This window comes from Cetorhinus maximus, chromosome 4 (assembly GCF_964194155.1).
Source record: "Cetorhinus maximus chromosome 4, sCetMax3.hap1.1, whole genome shotgun sequence".
NCBI lineage: Eukaryota > Metazoa > Chordata > Chondrichthyes > Lamniformes > Cetorhinidae > Cetorhinus > Cetorhinus maximus.
Genome location: NC_135882.1, coordinates 170,612,943 through 170,626,448, shown reverse-complemented (window position 1 = coordinate 170,626,448; position 13,506 = coordinate 170,612,943). Strand labels below are relative to the sequence as shown.

At 46.7% G+C, this 13,506-nt stretch overlaps 1 protein-coding gene across 1 annotated transcript in view; it reads left to right on the top strand.

Moving 5' to 3' along the window:
- The first annotated feature begins 2,932 nt into the window (after window positions 1–2,932).
- The window catches only part of LOC144680108 (meprin A subunit beta-like), a 62,036-nt gene continuing 51,462 nt past the window's right edge, over window positions 2,933–13,506 (top strand). Inside the window, exons 1-4 of the mRNA XM_078541253.1 lie at window positions 2,933–3,020; window positions 7,222–7,272; window positions 8,682–8,725; window positions 8,841–8,919. Of these exons, the coding sequence (XP_078397379.1) occupies window positions 2,933–3,020; window positions 7,222–7,272; window positions 8,682–8,725; window positions 8,841–8,919 (262 nt within the window). The remainder of the gene's footprint in view (window positions 3,021–7,221; window positions 7,273–8,681; window positions 8,726–8,840; window positions 8,920–13,506) is intronic.

Here is a 13,506-nt window from a genome sequence, read left to right as displayed (position 1 = left end):
TGTGGGCAGTGTGGCAAAATTCCCCTTGAGAAGGTGATGGTGAGCTACCTCCTTGAACCGCTGCAGTCCATGTGTTGTAGGTACGCCCACAGTGCTGTTAGGAAGGGGTTTCCAGGATTTTAACCCAGCGACAGTGAAGGAACGGCGATATATTTCCTAGTCAGGATGGTGTGTGGCTTGGAGGGAAACTTGCAGGTGGTGGTGTTCCCATGCATCTGCTACCCTGTCCTTCTACATGGTAGTGGTCGTAGGCTTGGAAGGTGCTACCGAAGGAGACTTGGCGAGTTGCTGCAGTGCATCTTGTAGATGCTGCCACTGTGCGTTGGTGGTGGAAGGAGCGAATGTTTAAGTTGACCCAAATTCTCCTGCAGTCTAAACTGGGTCTTTTATTCAAGGGCAGAATTTAATGGGTGGCAGGGTTTCTCCTTTCTAGCGACGCCCACAACCCTTGAATAAAGAACGTGACCGTGTCATAGGAAGGTAACACCATTTCAAAATCACATCTTCCATCCTTATTTTCACATAATGCTTTGAATCTCTGTGATAGTTACATGACAAAGTGTAGGGAAATTTGGGAGGCAGAATTGATTAGAGAGTAGTTTGGGAACAAGAAGTGAATCTGAATAATACCATGAAGTATAAACAAGGGCATTTGCCAATGTAGAAATGAGCAAGTGTGCCAAGTGAATCTGTCACTGGGAAAATGGGAAAAATCAGTTCCAAAAGCAAAATAAAATCCTTCCCAGAAGTTAGAAATCAAAAGACACTAAGAGAATGTACAACAAATGTACTTCATTTTATCTTTATCACACTTTAACATTCTCAAGATAACATAAGTGATTCCATCGGCTAGACTGGTACAGAGGAAAAAGATTAACTTAATGTTGCTGGCATGTACTTGATGGGCTGCGTCGTAACAATTTTATGACATTATGACTAATGTCTTGATGTTGACGGAAGAGAACATTTTCTAACTCGCATATTCCTTTATGTTTTCACTAGCCAACGTCACATGTGATCGGTAAGTTCAATGTTCATTTGTTTTTAAAAATGACCAGATATTTTATATACAGTCACAAAATATTTCAGGAATACCAAAGTGTCTCAATATCCCTGATCCAGAAATTATTCAAGTTACCTCTTGGACCCGCTCATATTGCGCATTTCAATCTTATTCCACCAGCCTTTTTGTAAACAATTTCACCCAACCGAACTGCTTATTTTAATTTCCGATTTTTCAATCAGTCCTCCAATGACTCGAATTGAAAATTCTCATTCTTGATTTCAAATCCCCCCACCCTATCTCTGTAACCTCCTCCAGGCCTACAACCCTCCAAGATTTCTGCGCTGATCTAACTCTGGCCCTCCTGCACATCTTCAATTTTAATCACTTCACCATTGGCGGCCGTGCCTTCAGCTGCCTGGACCCTAAGCTCTGGAATTCCCTCCCTAAAACTCTCTTCCTCTCTACTCCCCCCCCTCCCCCTTAAGAAGTTCCTTAAAATTTACCCCTTTGACAAAGCTTTTTGGCCATCTTGCAATGTCACCTTTTTTGACTCGGGTGTCCAATTTTGTAAGATAACACTCCTGTGAGATGCCATTGGACACTTTACTACATTAAAAGCGCTATATAAATGCGGGTTGTTGTAGATACCAGGTCTCCTGGTATTGGTACATCTTGCCAAAGTGCAAAGCTTCTCCATTCTCTTCACAACATTACATAATGGCCATTGAACTGTCCATAACAAAGAAAGGTGTACATTTATCTGGCATCTTGAATGACTTCAGAGCTTCGCTAACCAATGAAGTACTTCTGAAGCATGACGGCTTCAGTAATGTTGGAAAGCACTTGGAGCTTTTATGAGATACTAAGGTTAGTGATATTAATCTAAACACTCTTGGTTGCTAAAACATCAATCAAACCACATTGGACTGGATTTTATGGTACGTGTGCTCCCCACCCCCTGAATAAAAAGACAGACAGGAGCCTGCACATGAAAAAGTTGGTTGTCCCCCAGCCATTTAGTGTTTGGCAAGGGGTTGATTGGCTCAGGATGAGACTTCCATCCCCATCTTGGGAGGAAGTCCTGCCTTAGAGACTGTCAATCTGATTGACCGGCTGCTCTGTAGAGCCCCACAGCTCCAGGTTCAAGCGGTGGCCACTTCTGGGGCCTGAGCCAGTCCTCAAAGAGGGGGTTATGGAAACCGGGGTATCAGCGGGGCCTGGGTGGCAGGCCCCAGGGGCGGGGTGAGGGAGGTGTGGGGCTGGGTTTAAGGTGCCTGCAGGGGATGGGGGAGTTGAAAGGGTGGTATGACCTTGGGAAGTGCCCTTTCTATTGGCACAAGGGGATCCCCAAAATGGGATTCTCCTTCCCCACTTCTTGCCCGGCAGCAGCTTGCCCAGTAAAACCTACCGGTTACCTGCTTGGCCTGGGCCTCCCCCTGCCACAGGTAAAGTAGCGGCAGGGGTGGGATGATGCACTTAAATGACCATTAATTGGCCACTTAAGGGTCTCAATAGGCCCAAGGGCGGATGGGCTGCCTGACGCCTCCACCACCCCTCTGTAAAATGGGAGACAGGTCGGGAGTGGGTGTGAAGGCGGTGGGCAGGCCTTCGAAAGAGCGCAGGCCCCGACTCTTCCTCCTCCCTCGCCCCCGGCCGCCCGCACAGGTAGCGCTGAGCGCTACCGGTCGCGTATTACGCTGGGCAGGCCTTAATTGGCCCGCCCGCGTAAAATGGCAGCACGGAGTCGATCGCGGGCAGCAGTCTGCTCCGCGCCCACCCCCGCCCGCTCCCGCCCAGCCTGCCCGCCATAGGAAAAATCCTGGCCCTGGTGGTCTTTGTTTGGAGTACAGGAACTTGGTTTGGTCAGGGGAAGCTTTCCCGCTCTGCGTGGCCCACAGCTTTGCTGTACTTACCTCCTCCCTGAAGATGTCCTTGCCTCCATTTATCTGCTGGGTTGCCCAAAGGCCTGTGGAAGCCAACCGGCCACATATTAAACCAGCAAAGCAGGTTCAAGGTGAGTCTGTCTGCCTGCTTAAAGCACTTAAATGGAAAAACCTTGCCCTGGCACCGGATTGGTTGCTGCCCCTTATCGCGCCTCCATTAAACCTGGAAGAAGAATGGGTTGGAGCTGGGGAGGGGCTGCGTTTCAGGTTTTTAACATCTGACCTGGCCCCAACCCACCCATTTTTGGGGTTAAAATTCTCCCCACGGTCTCTCTTTTTAATTGAGTGAGCCAGTTCAATGCAGGCCATGTTATGACATTCTAAATCGTCATTCTTAAAGGCACTGGGTCAAACACACAGGGGGATTTTATTTCTTCTTTCTAGGGTTCCTTAAACACTTTCCACCTTTTTTTTCCCTGTCGATCTCCAAACCCCAATAGGGTCTTTTTAACCTGATTCCATATTTCCTTCCATCCTGTTTATTTGAAATGCAGTGTTCTTGTGTGACTGCTGCTTGTGTCTGAACTCGCACCAAGTCCCATTCCCCTAAGGCCCCTGTGCTCACTGACCTGCATTAACTCCCGGTCAAGCAACATCTTGATATTCAAATTCTCGTCCTTGCTTCCCAAGCCTTCCACGGCCTCGCCTTTCCCTACCTCCACAATCTCTGCCAGCCCTACAACCCTCCGAGGCATCGGTGCTCCTCCAACTCGCACCTCTTGAGCATCCCTGATTTTAATCTCTCTGCCATTGGCAGCTGCCTGGGCCTTAAGCACTGGAACCCCCTCCTTAAGCCTCTCCGTTTCTCCACCTCACTTTCCTCCTTTAAGCTGCTCCTTAAAACCTGCCTCCTTGACCCAAACTTTTGGTCATCTGACTTAGTGTCACATTTTGCGGCTGGGTGCGATACTTTGTTTTATAATAGTCCTGTGGAGGGCTGGGGTGTTTCATTATGTTAAAGGCTCTATATAAATATAAGTCATTGTTGTTGTAGCTCAGTCACAGCCTCCTTGGGGAAGTAATGACACCTTGCCCATTGTTCCTCAACGATGATGAGTTAAGTGAAGTGACCACTGAACACCTATGACCCCCTGCGCAGTGTCCTCTCCTTCTCCCCCCATTTCTCAGCCGTTCCTGCTCTCTCCTGTTTCTTGTCTGTTTCCCCCTCATCCTCTGGGCCCGAGAGCTAACAGACAATACCCGTGACTTCAGTGGAACTGTTTCAGAAACAGACAAATGCAGTCCGGCATCAACAAAGAGCTGTCAGCAGAAGTCAGGGATCGGTTGAGGAAGAAATAAAATCGCAAACAACCCCCCTCTGCCTAAAAGGACAAATGCAATAACTAAAACAAAAACAGAATTACCTGGAAAAACTCAGCAGGTCTGGCAGCATCGGTGGAGAAGAAATCAGTTAACGTTTCGAGTCTTCACGACCCTTCGGCAGAACTGAAGCATAGTTAGGAGAAAGGAGAAATATAAGCTGGTTTAAGGTGGGGGGGCGGGGGGAGAGAGAAGTTGAGGGTGTGGTGATTGTGGAGATAAGCAAGCAGTGATAGGAGCAGATAATCAAAAGATGTCACAGACAAAAGGATCAAAGAGGTGTTGAAGGTGGTGATATTTGTCTAAGAAAAGTGCTAATTAAGAATGGAAGACAGGACACTCAAAGTACAGCTCTAGTGGGGGTGGGGTGGAAAGACTAACAAGGTTTTAGTTTTAGATTTAAAAATAATGGAAATAGGTGGGGAAAGAAGAATCTATATAAATTATTGAAAAAAAAGGGGAGGGGGGAGAAACGGGGTGGGGATGGGGGGGAGGGGGAGTTTAAGATCTAAAGTTGTTGAATTCAATATTCAGCCCGGAAGGCTATAAAATGCCTAGTCGGAAGATGAGGTGCTGTTCCTCCAGTTTGCGTTGGGCTTCACTGGAACAATGCAGCAAGCCAAGGACAGACATGTGGGCAAGAGAACAGGGTGGAGTGTTAAAATGGCAAGCGACAAGGAGGTTTGGGTCTTTCTTGCGGACAGACCGCAGGTGTTCTGCAAAGCGGTCGCCCAGTTTGCGTTTGGTCTCTCCAATGTAGAGGAGACCGCATTGGGAGCAACGAATGCAGTAGACTAAGTTAGGGGAAATGCAAGTGAAATGCTGCTTCACTTGAAAGGAGTGTTTGGGCCCTTGGACGGTGAGGAGAGAGGAAGTGAAGGGGCAGGTGTTGCATCTTCTGCGTGGGCATGAAGAGGTGCCATAGGTGGGGGTTGAGGAGTAGGGGGTGATGGAGGAGTGGACCAGGGTGTCCCGGAGGGAACGATCCCTATGGAATGCCATCAGGAATTATTTTTTCAATAATTTATATAGATTCTTCTTTCCTCACCTATTTCCATTATTTTTAAATCTAAAACTAAAACCTTGTTAGTCTTTCCACCCCACCCCCACTAGAGCTGTACCTTGAGTGTTCTGCCATCCATTCTTAATTAGCACTTTTCTTAGACAAATATCACCACCTTCAACACCTCTTTGATCCTTTTGTCTGTGACATCTTTTGATTATCTGCTCCTATCACTGCTTGCTTATCTCCACAACCACCACACCCTCAACTTCTCTCTCCCCCCTCCCCCCCACCTTAAACCAGCTTATATTTCTCCTTTCTCCTAACTATGCTTCAGTTCTGCCGAAGGGTCGTGAAGGCTCGAAACATTAACTGATTTCTTCTCCACCGATGCTGCCAGACCTGCTGAGTTTTTCCAGGTAATTCTGTTTTTGTTTTGGATTTCCAGCATCCGCAGTAGCTTTTAGCTTTTTGTTTTTATGAATGCAATAACTAACCTGATTGTAGTGAAGGAGACCTTTGAACATTTTCTGAAGAGCCTTTGCTGCCTGTTAGTGTCACAAGTTCCTGTGTAAGTTTATCATGTGGCAAGACAATCAGTGGGGAAAAATGATCTTCCTAGAGTGGCACTATTATTTAGATTTGTTAATGAAGATTTTTAATACTCCCGGAACAGGCCAATGCAACTGTCATTAAAAAAAAAACCATCTGGTTCACTAATGCCCTTTAGGGAAGGAAATCTGCCACCCTTACCTGGTCTGCCCTACATGTGACTCCAGACCCACAGCAACGTGGCTGACTCTCAAATGCTCTCTGAAGAAGGGCAGTTAGGGATGGGCAATAAATGCTGGCCCAGCCAGTGACACCCACATCCCATAAACGAATAATAAAACAAAATTGCAATACAACGCAATATGGCGGACAACACACTTCCCGCGTAGAAAGATCACGCACCCGTACCATATTGGTCTTTCTGGCATCTGCCTTATGCCAGTGAAATAAGCACAGCGTGGTCGAATTTCTAGACCATAACATTTTCTTTGCAAGGACTTTGGCAATGCATTGTATCCCTTACAACAACTTGCATTTAGATAGCGTCTTTAACATGGAAAAACCTCCTTTAAAAGCAGAAACAAACATTTACCAAGCACACTTCCATGAACACAGCGAGGCATCAGGGGAGCAATGCCAAAATTCACCAGGGAAGATTCATGGGTGTCAGCAGCTGATCATAGTATAACAACAGCCTTGATAAAAACCTTAACCCGTGTTATCCATACTGAAGCTGTCTATCACAGGCAAGAATATACACAGAAATTGTAGTAGAAGGATCTGGTACCTAAAGGGTTAACGCGGGGCTGAGTACAGTACTGGTGATGTACGAAGGCACATGACCTAGAAATAGGGTCCAGTCTGGAGATAGGTAGCAACAGGTAAGGACCTAGAAGGGAGCTCCCTCCATACCTTTATCCCCGACTGTAAATATGTACATTGTTCAGTGCTGTTAATAAAGACTTCTTTGCAACTTCAACAAGACTGCATCATGATGTCCAAGCTGTACACATCGTGGGTAGCGACAACAGAACAGATCAAAAATCATCGCAGAGAAACAACAATCAACTTGTGTTGGCGGGAATTGAGAATTTGTAACGTGTTGAATTGTTGTGATCCGGAATGTGCTGCCTAAAAGGCTGGTGGAAGCGGGTTCAACAATCATTTTCAAAAGGAAATTGGATAAATACTGGGAGAGGAAAAAAAAAAAAATGACAGGGGAATGGGGAAAGAGCAGGGTCATGGGGCTAATTGGATAGCTCTGACAAAGAGCTGCCGCAGGCATGATGGGCTGAATGGCCTCCACCCGTGTTGTATCATTCCATGATTCTAATGTAACGTCCTGAACTTGTATAAAGAAAATCACTGAATGAAGTCCATTTTCATTTACCTTTTAGAAGTGGATGTTGACAATGGATTAGATCAAGACATATTTGAGATAAATGAAGGTAACTTGCATTTATTTTATATCAGTTAAGATCGATCTCTTGGTTCTGCGTAGCACAGGCATCCAGTATAACAATGACATTGAGGTGATGGGAGTTGAGCAATTTCTTTTCAATGAGAGACATTTAATCATACTTGATTTCCTCACCTTCTGCTGTTTGGATCAAAACTTCTTCCTCATCGCCTGCACGGTAAGCTAGCTGTGTGCTGACCGTTAGCCTGGGGTCGAATTATAGATCCTGACCACCGGCAACATTTTGGCTCCCAGTGTCCACTGCATTTGCAATTCACAGAGATTCCTGACATTTTGTGCAGGGAAGTGAGGTACAATTACTGACTTGTGATAACTTCTCTATTTTTGTATTCAATCACTTGTTATTTTCGATAGATGTACTCTGATGTCCTACCTAATTTTATATGGAATTACGTAGAATCCACATCACAGAAACAGGCCATTCAGCCCAACTGGTTCATACCGGTGTTTATGCTGTGCATGAGCCTCGGTCAACCCCTCTTACTTCATCTCACTCCATCATGAGGTGGGGGTTGGGGGGGAAACAGTGGTGTAGTGGTAATATCACTAGACTGGTAATCCAGAGGCCCAGGCTAATGTTCTGTGGACAAGGGTTCAAATCCCACCACAGCAGATGGTGGAATTTAAATTCAATGAAGAATCTGGAATTGAAAAGCTAGTCTTAGCAATAGTGATCCATGAAACCATTGTTGACTGTTGTAAAAACCCATCAGGTTCACTAGTGTCCTTTAGGGAAGGAAATCCGCTGTCCTTACCTGGTCTGGCCTGGCCTGCATGTGACTCCAGACCCACAGCAATGGGCTTGACTCTTAATTGCCCTCTGAAATGGTGTGGCATGCCAGTCAGTTCAGGGGCAATTAGGGATGGCAGCAATTGCTGGCTTTGCCAGTGACATCCCATCCAAACAATTTTTAAAAAATCATTCTATTCCTTTCTCCCTCATGTGTTTATCCAGATTGCCCCTTAAATACATCCATACCATTCCCTGTGGTAGCAAGTTCCACATTCTCACCACTCTCTTGGCAAAGACCCGTTGAATCTCATTCGTGACAGGGATTGGGAACTCCCTGTTGGATTTATGAGTTCTGGTCCTTGGTTGTGAGCTGCCTTGCGACTAGAAACACCTTATTGATGTCTACCCTCTCAAACTCTGTCATCGTTTTCACATTTCTATCAGGTTATGTGCAACTCCCACTTGTCCCCCCAACACCTCCACCAACCCCCCCACCCCCTCAGTCTTCCCTTTTCTAGAGAAAAAAAGCATCAACCTATTCAATCTTTCCCAATAGGTAAAATCTCCCAGCTCTCGAGTTGTTCCGGAAAATGAATTTTGTACCTTTTCCAATGTCTCAAATTTTGTATTTCTCCTCCCTGCAGAATTAGGATTGAATCTTGTAGAAGGGGACATGAGAATTGACAAGGTAAGTTTCTAGCAGAGAGTTAAAGGAAGCAGATTGTTTTCAGAAGCATGTTCCATTTTACATCTACGATTGCGACCAGGATGACTAATTTTGTTTCCATCTCTTTCGATGCCAGAAAATTGACAGAAGCTCCATCATTGGTGCCAAATATAGGTGGCCAAAGACCATTCCGTACTACCTGGAAGATAGTTTAAGTAGGTATTAATACTAATCTCAAGCTGAACCTTTCACCTTCTTGATTTGTATTTCTCTGAATGTCTTAATGTTTAGGCAGGATTTTGAGGTGTGGCTGGGAATGGAATGGAGGCGGACGGCAGGCAAAGATAGCATGTGGCGGGGACCAGTCACCTCCTGGTGACAGGTGCACTTCAGTGAGGCCTATAGAGGCCCTCCATGCCTGCCTGGGTTCAGGAACAGCCATTGACCACTTTGTGAAGGGGTTCCCCCCACACCTCCAGAGAGAGCACCTCCATTTTGAAGCAGCTTCTCCCTCAATTACCTTTCATCACAGCCCGCTGCTCCTTTCAAGCTAGAAGGCCTCTGATTGGCAGCCCAGCTATGAGAGCCCATCCATACTGTCCTGAATTGGATGGGGAGTCTGCCCTCTGGGCATTGATTAGCCCACTCTGGGGAGAATCGCATTGAGACATTGCTTCCCCCAGGGGTGGGATTCTGGCCCACATTCCAGTCTGAGATCAGAAACCCGCTGGGAAAATCCTGCCCTTTGTATTTATTTAGATCCATTGTAAAGTTTTAACAAATGAGCATTCCTTTGCTGTGACCCCCCACATCAAGGCTGCCATTAGTTCCTTCCACCATCGCCTTTTTAGCCAGGTTAGGTGGATTGGGAAGGGGTTGTTAATACTCCACTGACTGTGGGGTGGGTACAAACCATTCCCACAAACTGGGAAACGGAGGGGCCAAATTCACCCGAAGCTACGTGCACGACAATGTTAGTCTCTTAGTAAAACAAAATGGTAGTTTATATCTCTCACACACGGCTAATCATTTCCTAATTAGTGTCAAAAAAGCTCTTTCAGGCTCCAAATCTGGAAATGACGCGCTCTTGAATGTCCTGAGACCTGATGCATTAACTGTGAGTCGTTAGGTTATTGCTTTTTTTTTTAAAGGGACACAAATAATTCATCATCAATAATAAAGGAATAACAATTCAATTTATTATTGCAGGAAACAAGTTGGCATTCAGTTGTTACCTCCTTAATCACAGCCCTTAGCCCACTTAAGCTAAAGCAACACACTGCGGATGCTGGAAAACTCAAATAAGGAAATCTTTTGGGAGCTCTCGATTACTCCTGATCTCCATCCAATCAAAACCTCCTCTGTTGCCCTTCCTATCTCCTACTTCTCCTCCACTTTCCCCCATCACCAGCCCCTCCCCACCTGGCTAAACTGTTAAGCATTGAACTTTCCCCAGTTCTGACGAAAGGTCACCAACCTGAAACGTTAACTCTGTTTCTTGCTCCACAGAACGCTGCCAGACCTGCTGAGCATTTCCGGCATTTTCTGCCCTCATTTCTTGACTCACTGATTCGGTCTGGAGCTGGCTGATTGTCGTTGAATTAAATTGTTGATATTTCAAGGAGCGTGTGCACATTCAAAACAAAATACAAGTCCACACATGAAGCCAGAAAAACACTCAGCCATTGCCTGCAAGGCTAAATCTGTTAGCGATCCTGACAGCGCCTTGTAAACAAATACCATGGTTTTTTCATTGATAAATCTGAATAATTAATGTGAGAAACATAAGGACATAAAGAATAGGAGCAGAAGTAGGCTATTCAGCCCCTCGAGCCTGCTCTGCCATTCAATAAGATCATAGCTGATCAAATACCACTTTCCTGTCTATACCCCATAACCTTTGACTCCCCTATAGTTCAAAAATCTGCCTATCTCAGCCTTGAATACAATGAATGATTCAGCATGCACAGTTCTCTGAGGTAGAGAATTCCAAAAATGAATGACCCTCTGAGAGAAGAAATTCCCCCACATCTCCATCTCAAATGGCCAACCAATTTCTCCAAAACTGTGCCCCCTGGCTCTAGATTCCCCCACAAGGGGAAACATCCTCTCAGCAACTACTCCTTCAATCCCCTTCAGAACCTTATGTTTCAATAAACCTCCCCTCTCACTCTTCTAAACTCCAGTGAGTATCGACTCAGCCTGCTCACCCTTTCCTCACAAGACAGCCCCTTCATCCTAAAAATCAACCAAGTGAACCTTCTCTGAACTGCTTCCTTAAGTATGGAGACCAAACCTGTACACAGTTCTCCAGGTGTGGTCTCGCCAACGCCCTGTACAATTGTAACAAGTCTTCCCTACTTATATATTCCATCCCCCTGACAATAAAAGCCAACATTCCATTTGCCTTCCTACTTGGCACGCTAACATTTTGTGATTCATGTACAAGGACACCCAGATCCCTCTACACCACAGCGTCTTGCAGTCTCCCTCCATTTAAATAATATTCTGCTTTTGGACTATTCCCACCAAAGTGGATAACCTCAATATCGTCAGCAAGTTTGGCTGTGATACTCTCGGTCCCTGCAGCCAAGTGATTAATTTGAGTTGTAAATAGTTGATTTATTGAAAAGGAAATGGTTAATCATCATCTGAAAAGGAAGCAGTTTGATTCTAATGAAAGGTTACAGTCAAAATGTGGCATATTCCTGCAATTAATTTATATATCAGCTGCTGACTAACCTGCTATACATTTTCAGAATTATTTGCTCCAAGTTTGAGATTTCTAGTAATCATATTTTCCTTTTTATTTGAATTGGATTTGATTAATTTGTCTTGTTAATCTGGCAACCAAATCATAACATTGTCAACTGAATAGTAATGAGTAAATCATTCTCAGCCATCAGTGAGTTCCCCCTTCAACCTTAAAGGATGGTTATTATTTACAGCTAAATCCAGCACCACGCAGAAAATAGGATCACAATGATCCGCTGGGATCAGGTGATTTCAGACCGAGAAGCGAATTCAGAGCCTCTGTCTTGGAGTCATTGACACAAAACTAATTTCTGAAAGTGTTGAAAATCTAAAACAAAAACAGCAAACACTGGACACGCTCAACAGGTCAGGCAGCCTCTTTGGGGAGAGAGAGAAACAGAGTCAATGAGCAGGATTTTCCGCTCCCACCAGCAATAGGAATTGCGGCGGGTGGGGGAAGCAAGATTTGACCGGAGGCCAAAAATTAGTTTCCCAACGTCAGGAAATCGGTTTGGAATTTTGCTCTCCTGGTTTTCATGGCAGGTTCAAGGTGGGTCGAGTGCCCCTGTGATCTACGTCGGGAGCTCCATTTCCATCCCATGAATGCTCATGAAGAGCCCAACGCACCAGAATCTTGTGCCCCCCCCCGCCCCACTCCAAAGTTAGCGGCCCGCCAGTGGGAACTTAGAATGTTCCATTTCACGACTGTACCTAAGTGGCGTGCAGCTGGCGAGGTAGGCTCTTTCAGTTCAGTAGATGCCGCTTCTGCCTCCCTATCACACCGTCACTGAGAGATATCGCTGCCTGTCGCACATGCTACACCAAGTCTGGGCACAGGGGAGGGTTGGGACCGAGCCAAGGCTGAGGGGGAGTCGAGGAGCAGAGTGGAAGAGTCTCGGTGCTGTACAAATATGGTGCCCGACCGATGGAGCCTATGAGGTGATGGCGGGGTGGGCAGCTTCCGGTGCCCGCCCCACCATGTGACTCAACCTGCTCCTCGTGGCTGCGAAATTAATAAACGCAAGATCTCAGCCGTCTCGCCCTCCAGCGGAAGTCACTCCAACTTTTGCTTCAGCCACGGGACTTAGGGCAGAATCGTCCGGTTCCGTTGGCGGTGGGCGTGATGGCGGCCAGTGGGCGGTGGGGGTGGGGGTGGGCGGGAAACGACAATATAGTGAGAAGGCCACAAATCGGTATCAAGCCATTGTGAAACTAATTCACGATTGTGCGCTGCGCCCTCCAATGGCACGATGACCTGTTTCGAAGCTGTACATAGGTGACGTCTGCCTGGCACGCTGAACTTTGAGGGGAACTTGGAGGTGAGTGCACACAACCTTGCGCAGTGTTTGTGAGCATCACCATGGGACATCAAGGAAGAGGCACCGTGCATTTGAGTGGGGGGCGGGGTGGTGGGTACACGGGCAAGTCACTTCTTCCTGGCTGGTGCAGACTGCAAATGAATGTGAGTTTTAGGGGGCAGCAGATCAATTGGCCGACTGGGCAAGTTGTACAATCCCCTTGTGAAAGGTGGCCATGGCACAGTCACTGGTGGAGCCGTTCACAGCCCCTTGCAATGTCTTTATTAAAGGTTTGGACCAGTATCCCCCATGGTTCAAGCTAACAGCGCAGCCTTGCAGTGCGGGTTAGGAGAATGCCTGTGCCTGAGCTGAGAGCACAGCCTGCAGTCCAGTGGGTGAAGCTGCTGCCAATCGGTCAGGTGGAGTGGGGCGGAGGTGGGTGGGGTTTCGGACAGCCAATGAGTGCACCACACACTGGCCATCCAGATGGTGGCCATCACTCTCCGGGACGCGTGAAGGGGCCTTAAGATTTAACCAAGGGGCGTTCTTAGTACACCTATGCTAACCCACGCATCTCTCTCTTTGATCCTGCAGGAGGAGAACATGGAGCTGGTGATTTAGGGGTGTGCCTCATGGCTTACAGGGAGCAGAGAAGGAGAAGAAGAGAGCGGCGGAGGGGCCTGGCTCGGCAAAGGGAGGAGCACCTCCCTGAAGATGAAGGGGCGGCAGCACCTGCTGTGCATGCAGCTG